Raw genomic sequence first — 14,075 nt, forward strand, 5'->3', positions numbered from 1 at the left:
ATATTAAAATAAAACAATTTCAAAGTTATTTCTACATTTTTTTTGTTCGACCAGTAAGCGGGTTTTATCGTTACCACCTTCATCTGACTGGAAAACCAGTCTTATGTTGTCAGTAACGACGAATCCTGCTCAATGTTCAAATAAAAAAATGTAGTAAAATAATAAAATTGTTATTTTATTCAATTCGACTAGTTTCGAGAACTAATGTTGTCATCTAACAAAAACTAATAACTAACCATCACACCGCTTTCTCGCAGGGGTAGGCAATAAGGATACAGCGCCACACCAATCTGTCTTTGCACACTATCTTTGCCACTTCACATTCATTCATCTCATCATTTATATCATGCCTAGTTTTCTTCGTCTTTCTCTGCTTCTATTACCAACCATATTAGCCTCATATTTTTTACTATCCTTTCTTCACTCGTTCGATTCATAATTCGAATGATATCATCAATAGGTGAAAATACAGATGAGTTTTTATATTCCCCTTTTTGTATTTACATTAATAAACTCAATAGAAGTTTTATACTAGTGTTTATTAAACATTTAAATAACAATAAAACGATAACAAGGATTCCATTCAACATTTATTATAATCTATTTATTCTTGTCCGCCTCCGTGGTGTAATGGTCAGCACGCTCGGCTACCGTTCTGGAGGTCCTGGGTTCGATTCCCAAGGGGGGTAAAATAAATATAAGTGATTTTTTCACTGTAATATTTATTTAATATTACCATGGACTCTTAACTGAAGCGGAGGGCTGATCACCTTTCCTTCATGTGTAAAAACGATCAAGATAACACTGCGTTTATATGATGAAGTGCCCTATGCACCATTCGGGAGCGGATAAGGGTTTTATTTATTTTATTATATATTCTGAAGTATAAAACAAGAAATAACACTAAAAATTAAAATTCTAGTTTCATTTCTTAGATATGAAATTTAGCTTAAGTATATAAATGCAAAACTACGCTTTTCTTGATATTGGTATGCGGAATGTGAGCATTGACACGATGTTCAGAATAAGGAACGAAAGAAGATTCCAGATTAACTTTCTAGACGTTATTTGATGACAGTTTGAACATACTAATGTCATCATATTTACATTTGCGGTCAGTAACATCGTTGAAATACGGAATAACTTTAGCGACAATGAATATTTATACTGTAACGTGGTAATATAACAATGTCATTGAAATATTTTCTTGGCTGGAATTTACGTACTTAGGCTACTTACTGCTTCTACCATCACGCCGTTTCCCACAGACGTAGGCAGAGAGAATGGGATGCCACACTCTTTTGTCCTAACATACACCTCTAGCTTCTTTCCATCTATTCATACATGCCCTCCAATTATTCGCAAGGGTAGGCAAAGAGAATGTAACGCATACTTTTCTGTCCTAACATACACTCCTAGGATCCGTCACATTCATACATCTACAATGATTAAAGAAAACACTTCGTTTTTTACCACTTGAGTTTAACTATATGTTAGTATAGACTACATGTTTCAGAAGTTAAACTTCCATCATTCATTTTTGTATAATAACTAAAATATAAAATTTGAAATTGTTCTATAAATAAGGAGAGGGGAAAGTAAGGGGAAGGGGTTAGTCAAGGGTCGGAGTTTGAAAACAAAGGAAAAATGGAAAGCAATGGTGAAGAATTTTGAAACAATATATAAAACGAAGTGTTTTCTTTAATCATTGTAACATGTCTTACCACAAAGTTAATGCCGAAACAATAAATTCATACATCTAGTTATACATGCCTTCGGTTTATATAGATTTTTGACACAGCCAGATTTACGGTTCTGATTGATCTGTTCATGCCAAGTCTTTTTCGTCCTTCTTTTCGTTCTTTTCCCGCTCACATTCGCCAAATATACTTTCTTAGTCATTCTTTCGTTATCCATTCGTTCCACGTGTCCAACCACCTTAATTAAATTTCCTTATATTTTCAATGATCCCTAACTAAGCCTTACATTTTCTTATAATATTTTCGTTGTTAATTCTGTCATAAATTTCTGTAATTAAATTTGCCTATATTTTCAATGATCCCTAATTTAGCTTTTTATTCCTTTATAATATTTTCGTTGTTAATTCTGTCATAAATTTCTGTAATTAAATTTCCTTTTATTTTCAATGATCCCTAATTTAGCCTTACATTTCCTTATAATATTTTCGTTGTTAATTCTGTCATAAATTTCTGTAATTAAATTTCCTTTTATTTTCAATGATCCCTAATTTAGCCTTACATTTCCTTATAATATTTTCGTTGTTAATTCTGTCATAAATTTCTGTAATTAAATTTCCTTTTATTTTCAATGATCCCTAATTTAGCCTTACATTTCCTTATAATATTTTCGTTGTTAATTCTGTCATAAATTTCTGTAATTAAATTTCCTTTTATTTTCAATGATCCCTAATTTAGCCTTACATTTCCTTATAATATTTTCGTTGTTAATTCTGTCATAAATTTCTGTAATTAAATTTCCTTTTATTTTCAATGATCCCTAATTTAGCTTTACATTCCCTTATAATATTTTCGTTGTTAATTGTGTCATAAATTTCTGTAATTAAATTTCCTTATATTTTCAATGATCTCTAATTTAGCCTTACATTCCATTATAATATTCTCGTTGTTAATTCTGTCATACATGATTTTGCACACATTCGTCTGAGGGAGCGCATTTCAACGGCGTTCACTCTAATTTCAAACCTTTGCCGGTTATATGTTTTGCTTCCATGTTAGGCAGTAAATTTTAAATTGTGCATATACACATGTTATTTATATGCATGTAATATACATGTCAGCTGCTAAAAAATCTATGCATTTAATTATTTTTTAGCCAATAAAAGGTATTGATTTTAAATTAGTAATTATATCATACGGCGGAAATATGAAAAATGTAATGTTGTTTTTTCAATTTTTTAATCAATATTGAGAAGCAGATGTGTTTCAGATAATGTGTTGCGTTTCCTATATGAGGTAAGAAAAGTAATTATAAATAAATATCGAAATACAACGAATATACAAAATATCGATGCATTCCTATTATATTCGATGAATACATGATATTTCCATGAACTTTATAGAATGTTGCAACATTTATTATTGGATGAATTAATTTCCGTCTTCTTACATTGCTGAACTTTTTTAATAATTTTATAACAGATGCACCTCGAAAAACGTTATTTAATTTATAAAATTATTTCATCTTTTTTAACCCCAACATTTTTATGTGTGAATTTGCAAAACTTCCATCTGACTCTCTTTTTTATCTCTCTGTAATTACATATTAATAACATATTAAAAATTATTAATTACATATTAAAAATAATCTGTAATTACATATTAAAAACCTATCAGCGGAAGCTAAACTGGCAGTGCACAACGGAGTCCTGGTTCCAACTCTAATGTATGGAAGTGAAACATGGAGTTGGTAAAAGAAGGATGAAAGTAGACTGAATGCAGTCGAAATGCGATCTCTCAGAAGAATGTGCGACAAAACGATGTATGAAAGATGTACGAATGGTGAAATAAGGAAGGTGTGCAAAGCTGAGATAAGCATTATCGATAAAATTAAGAAAGGTGTGTTGAGATGGTTTGGACATGTGGAGCCAATGAGTGAGGAAAGAACGGTAAAACAAATTTATGAAGCGAATGTTAGCGGGAAAAGAAGCAGAGGAAGACCGAGAAAAACATGGCACGATCAGGTATGCCAAATACTTGAAAGTGGTCAGGTTAGGAGTCGTAACAATCGGCGGGTATGTATGAGGAGATGCATGAACGTGGAAGAGGCGAAGAATGTTTGCAAGGACAGAGTGGTGTGGCGCTTTATTCTCTCTGCCTATCCCTGCGGGGAAGCGGCGTGATGGTTAGTTAGTTAAAAAAAAAATAATCAACAAAAAAGCAAATCGAACTAAACCAAAATGAATTCATTATAAAAATATAAACATGAAGTGCATATTTAAAAGAAAAATACAACACAAAAAAAAGAATAGTTACATAAATAAAAAAATAATAAAAATTATAAATAAAAAAACTTGATTTTCATGAGATCGTGTTTAAAGTTTAAAAATATAATACAATGTAATAAAAATAAATTTCAAGCCACTTATTGAACTTTTTACTATGCAACAGATATTTTTTTTTTCCATTAGAAAAATATTTAGTTATTTGAAAAAAAAATAATTAAACAAAACCTTTTCTTCAAAATGCAAAAACAGCACTTTCTGCCCTGTAGCGGGCAAACATTAAGTTAAAAATATGTCGCTTTTGGTGGGATATAGAACATTTTGTGGGCATTCCGAAATATGCACAACTGAAAATTGTAGATTTTTGATATATGACGTTCTTGAAAGGAGTGAGCGATTTATTCAACGTTTAAAAAATAATAATTCAACAAGCCTATAATTACAAGGTTAAATAAACACTACGTAATTCTTGACAAACATAATTCTTTTGACCGGATTTTCGCTTGGACGATAAAGTTTGATTGCCGATTAAGACATAATAAATGAACGTGATATATCAAACTATACTTTTGCGTTTAATGAACACTTAAACTAGAAATATGTCCTTACCCATTTTTCTTACATCCCACCCTTTTACTGATTACTGGTGTATTTTTTTTTCTTCTTAGTAGCCTTCTCCAAATTTGTAACACTTTAAATTCTTATGACTAAATTCACGTAGTTTAATTTACGAACTACTTGTGTTACGTGCGCTTAGCACAAGACAAGAAACGAAAGTTATTTTCTGTAAATACCTTAATGGAGTCAATGCATCAACACGATAGTTCCAGTAACTTAAGAGAGATTTCCGGTTTGATAAGGAATAACGAGTTTTTAATTTCCATACGGAGCTAATTAATGATTTACGGATATTTGTTTTATTTATATTTTTAATCTCTAACATGGTAAACTTACTTGATATCATACCAAATGATCAATCAATCAAACAAGTATTTATAATTCGTTACAGATACACTTAAATTAATGGACAATACATAAAAGTAAATTAATAAGTGCTGAATTTACATCAATATATTTTTTTCTTTCTTTCGCTTTCTTGCACCCTGCTTATAAATGCAAGGTCATGCTACGGGTAAGGGATTCTTACACTTTAACTTTTGTGTTTTCCAGTTTGTATTATGTGGGAGAAGAAAAAGAGAGTAGAGCAGCGTTCAGCCGCTTAACTCCACTACATTTAGCTCCGTAAATATTGGTCATAGTTGTTCTATAATTCCCGGCTCCGACGTCAATCCTCCTTCATTGTAGTTTTTCATCTCCACAACTATACTTTCCAGGTAGTCTATGTACAACCTGGTGACGACTCTACTTCTTAGCAGTGGTGCCATCAAAATATTATCGATTGAATTGAATGAATTAAGAGCAATTTGTGAGTTGTTCATAGATTTGGCGAACTCCATACTTAATTTGTAGAACTCCATTTAAAATTATTTATCTAATGATAAAATCAAACACTGATATTTTGAGTCTACTAAATTAGTTTGACATGAGTTTAAAAATGCCATAACAAGACGAAACAACTGTCGCAAATTTTATTTTTACATATAAATATATATATATATATATATATATATATATATATATATATATATATATATATATATATATATATATATATATATAAATATATGTATATATATATATATATATATATATATATATATATATATATATATATATATATATATATATATATATATATATATATATATATATATATATATATATATATACATATATATATATTTATATATATATATATATATATATATATATATATATATATATATATATATATATATATATATATATATATATATATATATATATATATATATATATATATATATATATATATATATATAAATATATATATATAAATATATATATATATATATATATATATATATATATATATATATATATATATATATATACAAATATATATATATATATTTATATGTATATATATATAATCATGATTTTTATTTCTTAAGAGGTGTTCGCCAATACAAAAAGCCCAGAGATATGATAGAAGAACTGTTTTCATTTTCGATTCAGCCATGTATGCTATATGCAGTTAGTAACGGTCAAACAATTTGCTACTCGATAATGTTGCGGTTGATGAACGAAAAATAAAAAAGCGAAAAATGTGAATACGAAACGGATGTTTGTAGAAACTGAACCAAATTATGCATCATACGTTCATACATACTTTCTTATACGCCCATTAATAGCAATCACTGAATGGAGGCGGTGATCAATTTTGTGCTCGAAGATATTAATCCCATGGTGTTGAAAAAGCTATGGTGCTAATTGAGTTAAATGACTATTATTGACGATAATTTCCCTTAAAAGAAAGCATCCAATCTCACAAATCGCTCACTCCTTTCAAGAACGTCATAAATCAAAAAACTTGATTTATCAGGAGAACGTTTTTAAAGTTTAAAAATATAATACAATTTATTGAAAAATAAATATCAAGCCACTTATTGAACTTTTTACTGTGCAACACATCTTTTTAGGTAAAACCTGAATGTTTTTTCTCCATTTAAAAAATATTTTGATTATTCAACACTTTTTGCCTTGTAGCGGGTAAATATTAAGTTAAAAATAAGCCTCTTTTGCTGGGATATAGTACATTTTACACATAAAACATGCACAGCTGAAAATTGACGATTTTTGATTTATGACGTTCTTGAAAGGAGTGAACGAAATGTGTTTTTATTAATTAATTACATATGGTGCAAACTAGGTTTTTAGAGACGACATAAAGTTATTTTGTATATTAATAGCACTTTTTTTAAAGAGAAATATTTGTGTTTTTATGATTACCACAAATATTTCAATTTCATGCTTTTACTGTCTTAAAAGCGGCTTATTGTTAGAAATAGGTATCTAATTGTTGTAGAGTGGATTCGAACCGAGAAACTTTGAATAAGAGTCCACGACACTTACCACGGGACTACAACCCGACACAATGTAACACTCTCATTATCATTCATTGTTCATATTTTTGTAATACCACTTTAATAAACACTAATTCGTGAATACCGGCTTATGAATAATCATTCCATCATCAGGTCATTAATAAACATATTATGGTCTAAAATTTGTACAAAATTAAAATTTTGAAAGAGAGAAAGAAGACAAATTATAAGATAAATCGTGTTTATTTAAGTGGTATTACACAAAGTGAACAATGAATGCTAAGGAGAGTGTTACAATATAAAGAGTTCACGCATTCGTAGAAGTCTGGATGTAACTGACATCAATAGTTCTTCTTTTTCATATTATTATTCATTACTGAGAGTTCTGACCCTTGACGAAGCAAGGACTCTTATCCAGTTAAACCTTGACTGCGCTGCACGTAGCGCTCCAACCACCGAGGTGCCTTAACTTGATCGGTCCATCGTGTGGGGATTTTCTCTCTCCCTCTCTTCCCCTTCATGCTACCGATTGCAATCAGTCGTTCCAGGCTATCTTCAACGTGTCCAAAGAACTGAAGAATCCGTCGTGTACAGACATTGACCAGAGTCAAGTCATCAGTAGTGAGGTAGAAAAAAAGCAATTGAGATAGTATAGGCTCTAGGACGTGGAGAACCTGGACATATTGTCCATCAGGCGATCTCTATGAATCTTCCTCGAACGACATGTAGAGGAAGACTAAAAAAGTCATGGATGCTACAGAAAGATAACATGAAGATATTCAGAAAGATATATGATAGAAGGACCTACGACCTGAGGAGGAGGAGATCTGATCCCAACAGTTTACAGAATAGCCCGGAAAAAAGATATAAAATATAAAACCCTTATCCGCACCCCAATATTGCATAGGGTACTGCTTCATATAAACGCAGTGTTATCTTGATCGTTTACACATGAAGGAAAGGTGATCAGCCTTCCGCTTCAGGTACCATTCCAGGATAATATTGAATGAATATTGCAGTGAAAAAATCACTTTGATTTATTTGAACCCCGAAGCCGGCACCTCCAGAACGGTAGCCAAGCGTGCTGACCATTATACTACGGAGGCGGACATATACATATTAAGCTCGGTCTAGGGCGTTAAGGATGTGAAGGAAGCGAGAAGTGTAGTCAGAACACAAGATTTCGGCGTTCCATCTTCTCTCTGCTTACCCCTGGGGAGAAACGGCGTGATGATAATAGTGATAGTAGTATTATGAAGATGTCGCGGTTAATTTCTTAGAAACAATCAAATATAGTTTTGCGGTTAGAAAACCACAAAAAAAAACGTAAGTTAAAAGTTTCCATTAGTTTCAAAACATATGTAAGTAAGTACTAAATAACATCGGAAGTAATACAGGAACCATTAAATATATTATTGTGTTTATAAAATTCACTTATGTTACCTGAATGTGAGTAAAAAGAAACGTATTATATTTTGCCACAAGACTAGTTCAATTTAATTTCATCGCGGTTAGAAAGCTGTTACGTTTTTACGTTATTAAAAGGCAACTTTTTTTATTTCATAATTTTGATATTACCTAATACATTGTCATAACATATTGTTATAATGACGGAAGGCATTGTGAGAAAAGGCCTTAACCACCTAATGCATCTAATCGTACGACAGTCAACTGTTGCGTAATATATTTTTAATATGATTAGAAAGATAATAGCAACTTAGATAATTTATTTATTCAATACAATAAAAATATGTATTATCATAACAGTATTAAAAGTAACAACTGTTTTTTCCGGCATAATTAAGCTATGGGTTCAATACTTGGAAATTCATATTTCGTTTCGAAAATAATTATTATTGATAAATTAATGAAATTTTAAAATATAATAATATGAATAAAAAATATACATAGAAAGTGAAACATTTTTTTAATATTTTAGTGGAATTTTTCTCTTTTTGGGAAAACGTTGCACATATTTTGTAAAACATTTATAAACATTGTAATAAACATAAATATACTTCGTTGTATAGAATTTTTGGAAAATATTGATAGAGAAACTATAGTTTTATCTCGGTTGGAATTACAGGCAAAAGTTGACGATTTTATTAATTAGTGTAGATAACTCCAACTTCAATTTACTAGTTTATAGTCCGACTCCGTAGTGTAATGGTTAACGTGTTTTGCTACCGTGCAGGAGATCGAATCCCAGGTGGGGGTTCAAATAAATATTAGTGATTTTACATTATCATATTTATTTAATATTACCCCGGACAGGTCCCTGAAGTGCAGGAGTAACGATCAAGAAAATATTGCGTCGTTACGATGCAGTGCCCTATGCACCATAAGGCGCGTTTAAGGGTTGAAGAATGAAGGATAATATAATCACGTTTATACATTTTTATGCGAGGTCCTGTGAACAGTGCCTCGAATCTTAATTTGTGGAATATATTTAAATGAACACAAATGAAGTAAACGTAGGAGCCTAGGATGTAGGACTTTACTTTTAAAATAATGGGAAAGGATAAGAGAAAAAAAGTAATTTTTAATTAAGAGAAATTAAAATATGATTTAATTCACGAGTTCGTTCAATCGTTTGAAATCTTTCATCATAATTTTTTAATCATCATCAAAATCCATCTCTGCATCCATTTATTGTTAATTTAATTAAAAAAATTAAAGTAAAATCAAATTTTACTAATAAACGTGTGATGCTACTGTGTTCATGAACTACATATTCTCTCATCTAATGTCATCTTCTGAAACTAAAGAAAATTGTGATCTTGGGCCAAATAAGCCAGATGACCGGTAATGGAGTTATTATCATTGCAACACATTTATAAATTATTAAGCAGAATCGTTGTATTCTTCTTAATGTGGTTGGCATATAACTTTTTTTAGCAAAATTCGTAAAAAAATAATTAACGCAATTACTTCAAATTTTTCACGGTAATACATTACGTAAAAATATATGTTTTGTACATAGGCAAATTATAAAAAAAATACTTTTTAATTAGTAATTTTCTAAATAAAGTATAATTTTTTTATTGTAATCAAAATATGGTGTAATATTTACGTGTAGTTTCATAAAAAAAACGGTTTGCGGTAATTAAAAAACATTAAATATTTTTAATTTCTGAATCTTCATACTGATATTTTACATGTAGGTACATAAAAAAAACAATCAAATTAACAGATAGATAATCAATATGATACAGTAATCTTTGCATGATAATATTTAGTTTTGAATATTTTATTGATTAACAGGTAGAAAAAAGGCATTTAAATGTAATTTACAAAACTTACTAAAAAAATAATAAATATTAATAAATTATTTTATATTTATTCATTCAATGTAACAATAAAACAATTTACAAGACCACTTTTTAGTGTATAAACTACTAGTTTTGAGAGCTACAAGTATTCTCATAAGCGAGAGAAAATACAAACTGTTTACTCAAAATAACTAAATTTCTTCTCTCATACATATAAGAATATAACTCATACAACGAAAACTATGCGTTTTTTCGGTCAAATTTTTTTTCACGAAAATTCACAACTTAAAAAAATGCAGTTTAAATGCGATCTCTCAGCGTCAAAACAATGTATGATAGATATTCAAATGGTGAAATAAGGAAATTATACAAGGCTGCGATAAGCATTATCGGTAAAAAATAAGAAAGGTGCTTAGAGATGATGGTTCGGAGAAGCGGAAGGAATGGGTGAGGAAAGAAAAGTAAAATTTATGTGGTGACATATCACTCACTCATTTCAACAACGTCATAAATCAAAAATCGTCAATTTTCCGTTGTGCAAATATAATATATCCCAGCAAAAGCGGCATATTTTTAACTAAATATTTACCCGCTACAGGGAAGAAAGTGTTGTTTTTGCAGTTTGAAGAAAAGGTATTGTTTAATCGTTTTTTTTTAAATTTACTAAATATTTTTCAAATGCAGAAAAAACATTCAGGTTTTACGTTAAAAGATCTGTTGTACGGTAAAATATCCAATGAGTGGCTTGATATTTATTTTTAAAACATTTGATTATATTTTTAAACTTTAAAAACGATCTCCAACAAAATCAAGTTTTATTTTTACTTTATGATGTTGTTGAAAGGAGTGGAAAGGAAAACTTGGCATGATCAATGTTTTAAATACTTGAGAGTATGAGGAGTCGCATTAATGTGGAAGAGGCGAAGATTGTTTGCAAAGGCAGAGGAGTGTGGCTTTCTTATCTCTCCACCCATGTGGAAGCTGTGAGACAGTTAGTCAGTTAGTTATTTTAACTAACTAACTTCAGATAGATTTTACATGTAAAGAATTGCAAATATTTATGATATTATCCGTTTATAAAAGACTAGGTAATATCTGTGTCACATTCTGTAATCATTACAACATAATTTGTCAACTGGAATTGTCACGCACGGCAAATAGCAAAGAAAATGTACTGACAGGAAATGTCTTTCCTTCGTTTCGAAATTGTGCACTTTCAATGCACACGTCTTCTACGGTCACATTGACTAATAAAGGATACATTTGTCGTTAATCTGATTGATTAATAACATATTATATTAAACTATGCATTTACTGGTTCTCAAACTATCAATTAGGCTACCACGTAAGTGAATTTGTAAATTACAGCTAAATTAGACACATATGTTAATTTGTGGTGATCATATTGTCAATTAAATTCTTGAATTAGTACAAAACATGGTACGAGTCAAAAACATTAGTGAAATCTGATGATTTTAGTTTGGCTGTGCCTCTCCACAAAAGAGATTGAGCTCTTGTGCTTGGAGAGGGACTTACACTCTAGGTTTATTGTTTTATTTGATTAACGGTAAAAATAGTATTTTTCTCTTTTTATATATTTTTTTAAGATATACTCGTACATGCGATGGGCATTCATTCAAAAGAATTTTTTTTCTTCTATTTTTTTTTCATTTCTTAAGGGAGTTCATTTAAGTATTTAATTCCTGAATATTTGAAATTTTGTTGAAATTGTTTAGTATTACATTTTTGAGTAGCAAAATTGCTTAGGATCTCGAAGATAAACTTTTTTAAATTTCAATTATTTGTCACCCATTTAATAATTGAAAAATTGCTCAGCAACTGTCTTTCTACTCTTGCTCTTTGGATCACATTCATGTTGCTGACAATACAGCTCCATGGAATGCGTAGCATTCTACGATGTAGCTACATTTCGATTGAAATTCGTTCAAACCCTTATCCGCACCCCAATGGTGCATAGGGCACTTCATCATATAAAAGCAGTGTTATCTTGATCGTTAACACATGAAGGAAAGGTGATCAGCCCTCCACTTCCGGTACCAGTCCAAGGTTATATTGAATAAAATTAAGCGTGAAAAAATCACTTATATTTATTTGACCCCCCTGGGAATCGAACCCGGGACCTCCAGTACGGTAGCTGAGCGTGCTGACCATTACACTACGGAGGCGGACAATTACTTGATTGAATCGATTGAAATTAGTTATTCTTTAAAATATACTTATTATTTTTCTTCTCTGTTTTATTTCTAGCTATCCTCGCGGCATGTTTATGCGAGGATATAGCAGCGGAGCCCCAGGACGACAGCGGCAAGGATGGTATCATCATGGTGGAGATGGAGACGGAGAGTGACCACGGGAAGCTGAAGAGGCAGACGGCGGAAGGAAGAGTGGTGGGAGGAACTCAGCACTTCCAGTACGGAGCCTCGCCTGGACACTATCTGCTGACCACTAAGGATGCCAGTACAGAGGTAAGACACTTCGCCTTCATATCCTTTATTATATTTAAGGATCATATTGACATAGATGTGGTGCCCTGTGTACCATTGAGTGCGGATAAGGGTCAGAAGACGAAGAAGATTTTGCTGATATTAAGGGGAGTTGAATTAAATTTCTGAACTTATTAACTTAATTATGCCTTTTTGTCTGTTGACTACTTCGTCCGGCTCCATAGTAAAGTGGTAAGCACAATTTGCTACCGTGTTGGAGGTCCCGGGTTCAACTTTCTGGGGGGCCAAAATGAAATAAAAGTGTTTTTTTTTCACTCTTATATTTATTTAATATTATCTTAGACTGGTACCTGAAGCGTAAAACTGATCATCTTGCCTACATATATTTAGCGATCAATTTCACATTGCTCCAATTTGATGTAGTGCCCTATGCATTATTGGGTGCAGATATGGGTTAGTAGAAGAATAAGATTTTGCAGATATTAAGGGGAATTTAAATACATTTCTTAACTATCTTACTGCTTAACTCGGTCTTCCTTTGCTTCTATTACCATCTACATTCGCCTTTTGTTTTTTTACTATCCTTTCGTCATTCATTATATTTGCAAGAAGTTTTGAAAATATGTAAAAATAGTTAAGTAAAATATAAAATCATAGTGAATTTAAGAAATGTGAGTATACAAATAAGTAGAGTTATCGATTATATAATCAATTAATTTCATAATTGTTTTACAATTTGGTGATATTATGTAAGCTATTATGTAAGTATAAAAAAAATCAAGTATTTCAGCGCAAAATTCGTTAGTGTTCAATAAAGTGGAAGTTGGGTTGTCTGAAATAACGCGATATAATATAATAATACAAAAACAGCTTTATGGTTTTTATCCAATCTTATTTAATGTCGATAACGAGGAAACCAGGTTGCTGGTCAGATAAATAAAATAAAATAAAATACATATCTATTTTATGTATTAATTTTAAATCAAACACAGATTTTTTGAGTCTACTAAGTTCTGTGTTTGATTTAAAATTAATACATAAATTAAAATGGAGTTCTACAAATTAAACGCCAAGTCAATAAATAAAATACATATCCTTTTTGTTTTATTATATCTTTTTTTTTTAAATTGGCTATGACCGAGAATATTTTATTTTTTATTTATTATACACATTAAGATTGCCCTCTATGATATTCGTAGCTACTAAAACTGATATTTAGTTTTTTTTAATTGATTGTAAATAAATAATTATTTTCACTATTGACTCACGATTTATCAAAGGCTTCGTATAACCTTGACCTTGAATTATTACTATCGATAAATTTGTTATTAAACTAACAAAATATAATAACCTTTCGTTTTATGTGAAA

The 14,075-nt window shown here is 30.5% G+C and overlaps 1 protein-coding gene across 1 annotated transcript in view; it reads left to right on the forward strand.

Annotated features, from left to right (window-relative positions):
• Positions 1 to 14,075, forward strand: part of LOC148311963 (uncharacterized) — a 40,312-nt gene that overhangs the window by 12,071 nt on the left and 14,166 nt on the right. The window contains exon 3 of the mRNA XM_088278270.1: positions 12,510 to 12,727. Coding sequence (XP_088134396.1) covers positions 12,510 to 12,727 — 218 coding nt within the window. The remainder of the gene's footprint in view (positions 1 to 12,509; positions 12,728 to 14,075) is intronic.

This window comes from Brachycentrus maculatus, unplaced genomic scaffold (assembly GCF_059751285.1).
Source record: "Brachycentrus maculatus isolate JH-2025_06_01 unplaced genomic scaffold, ASM5975128v1 h1tg000055l, whole genome shotgun sequence".
NCBI lineage: Eukaryota > Metazoa > Arthropoda > Insecta > Trichoptera > Brachycentridae > Brachycentrus > Brachycentrus maculatus.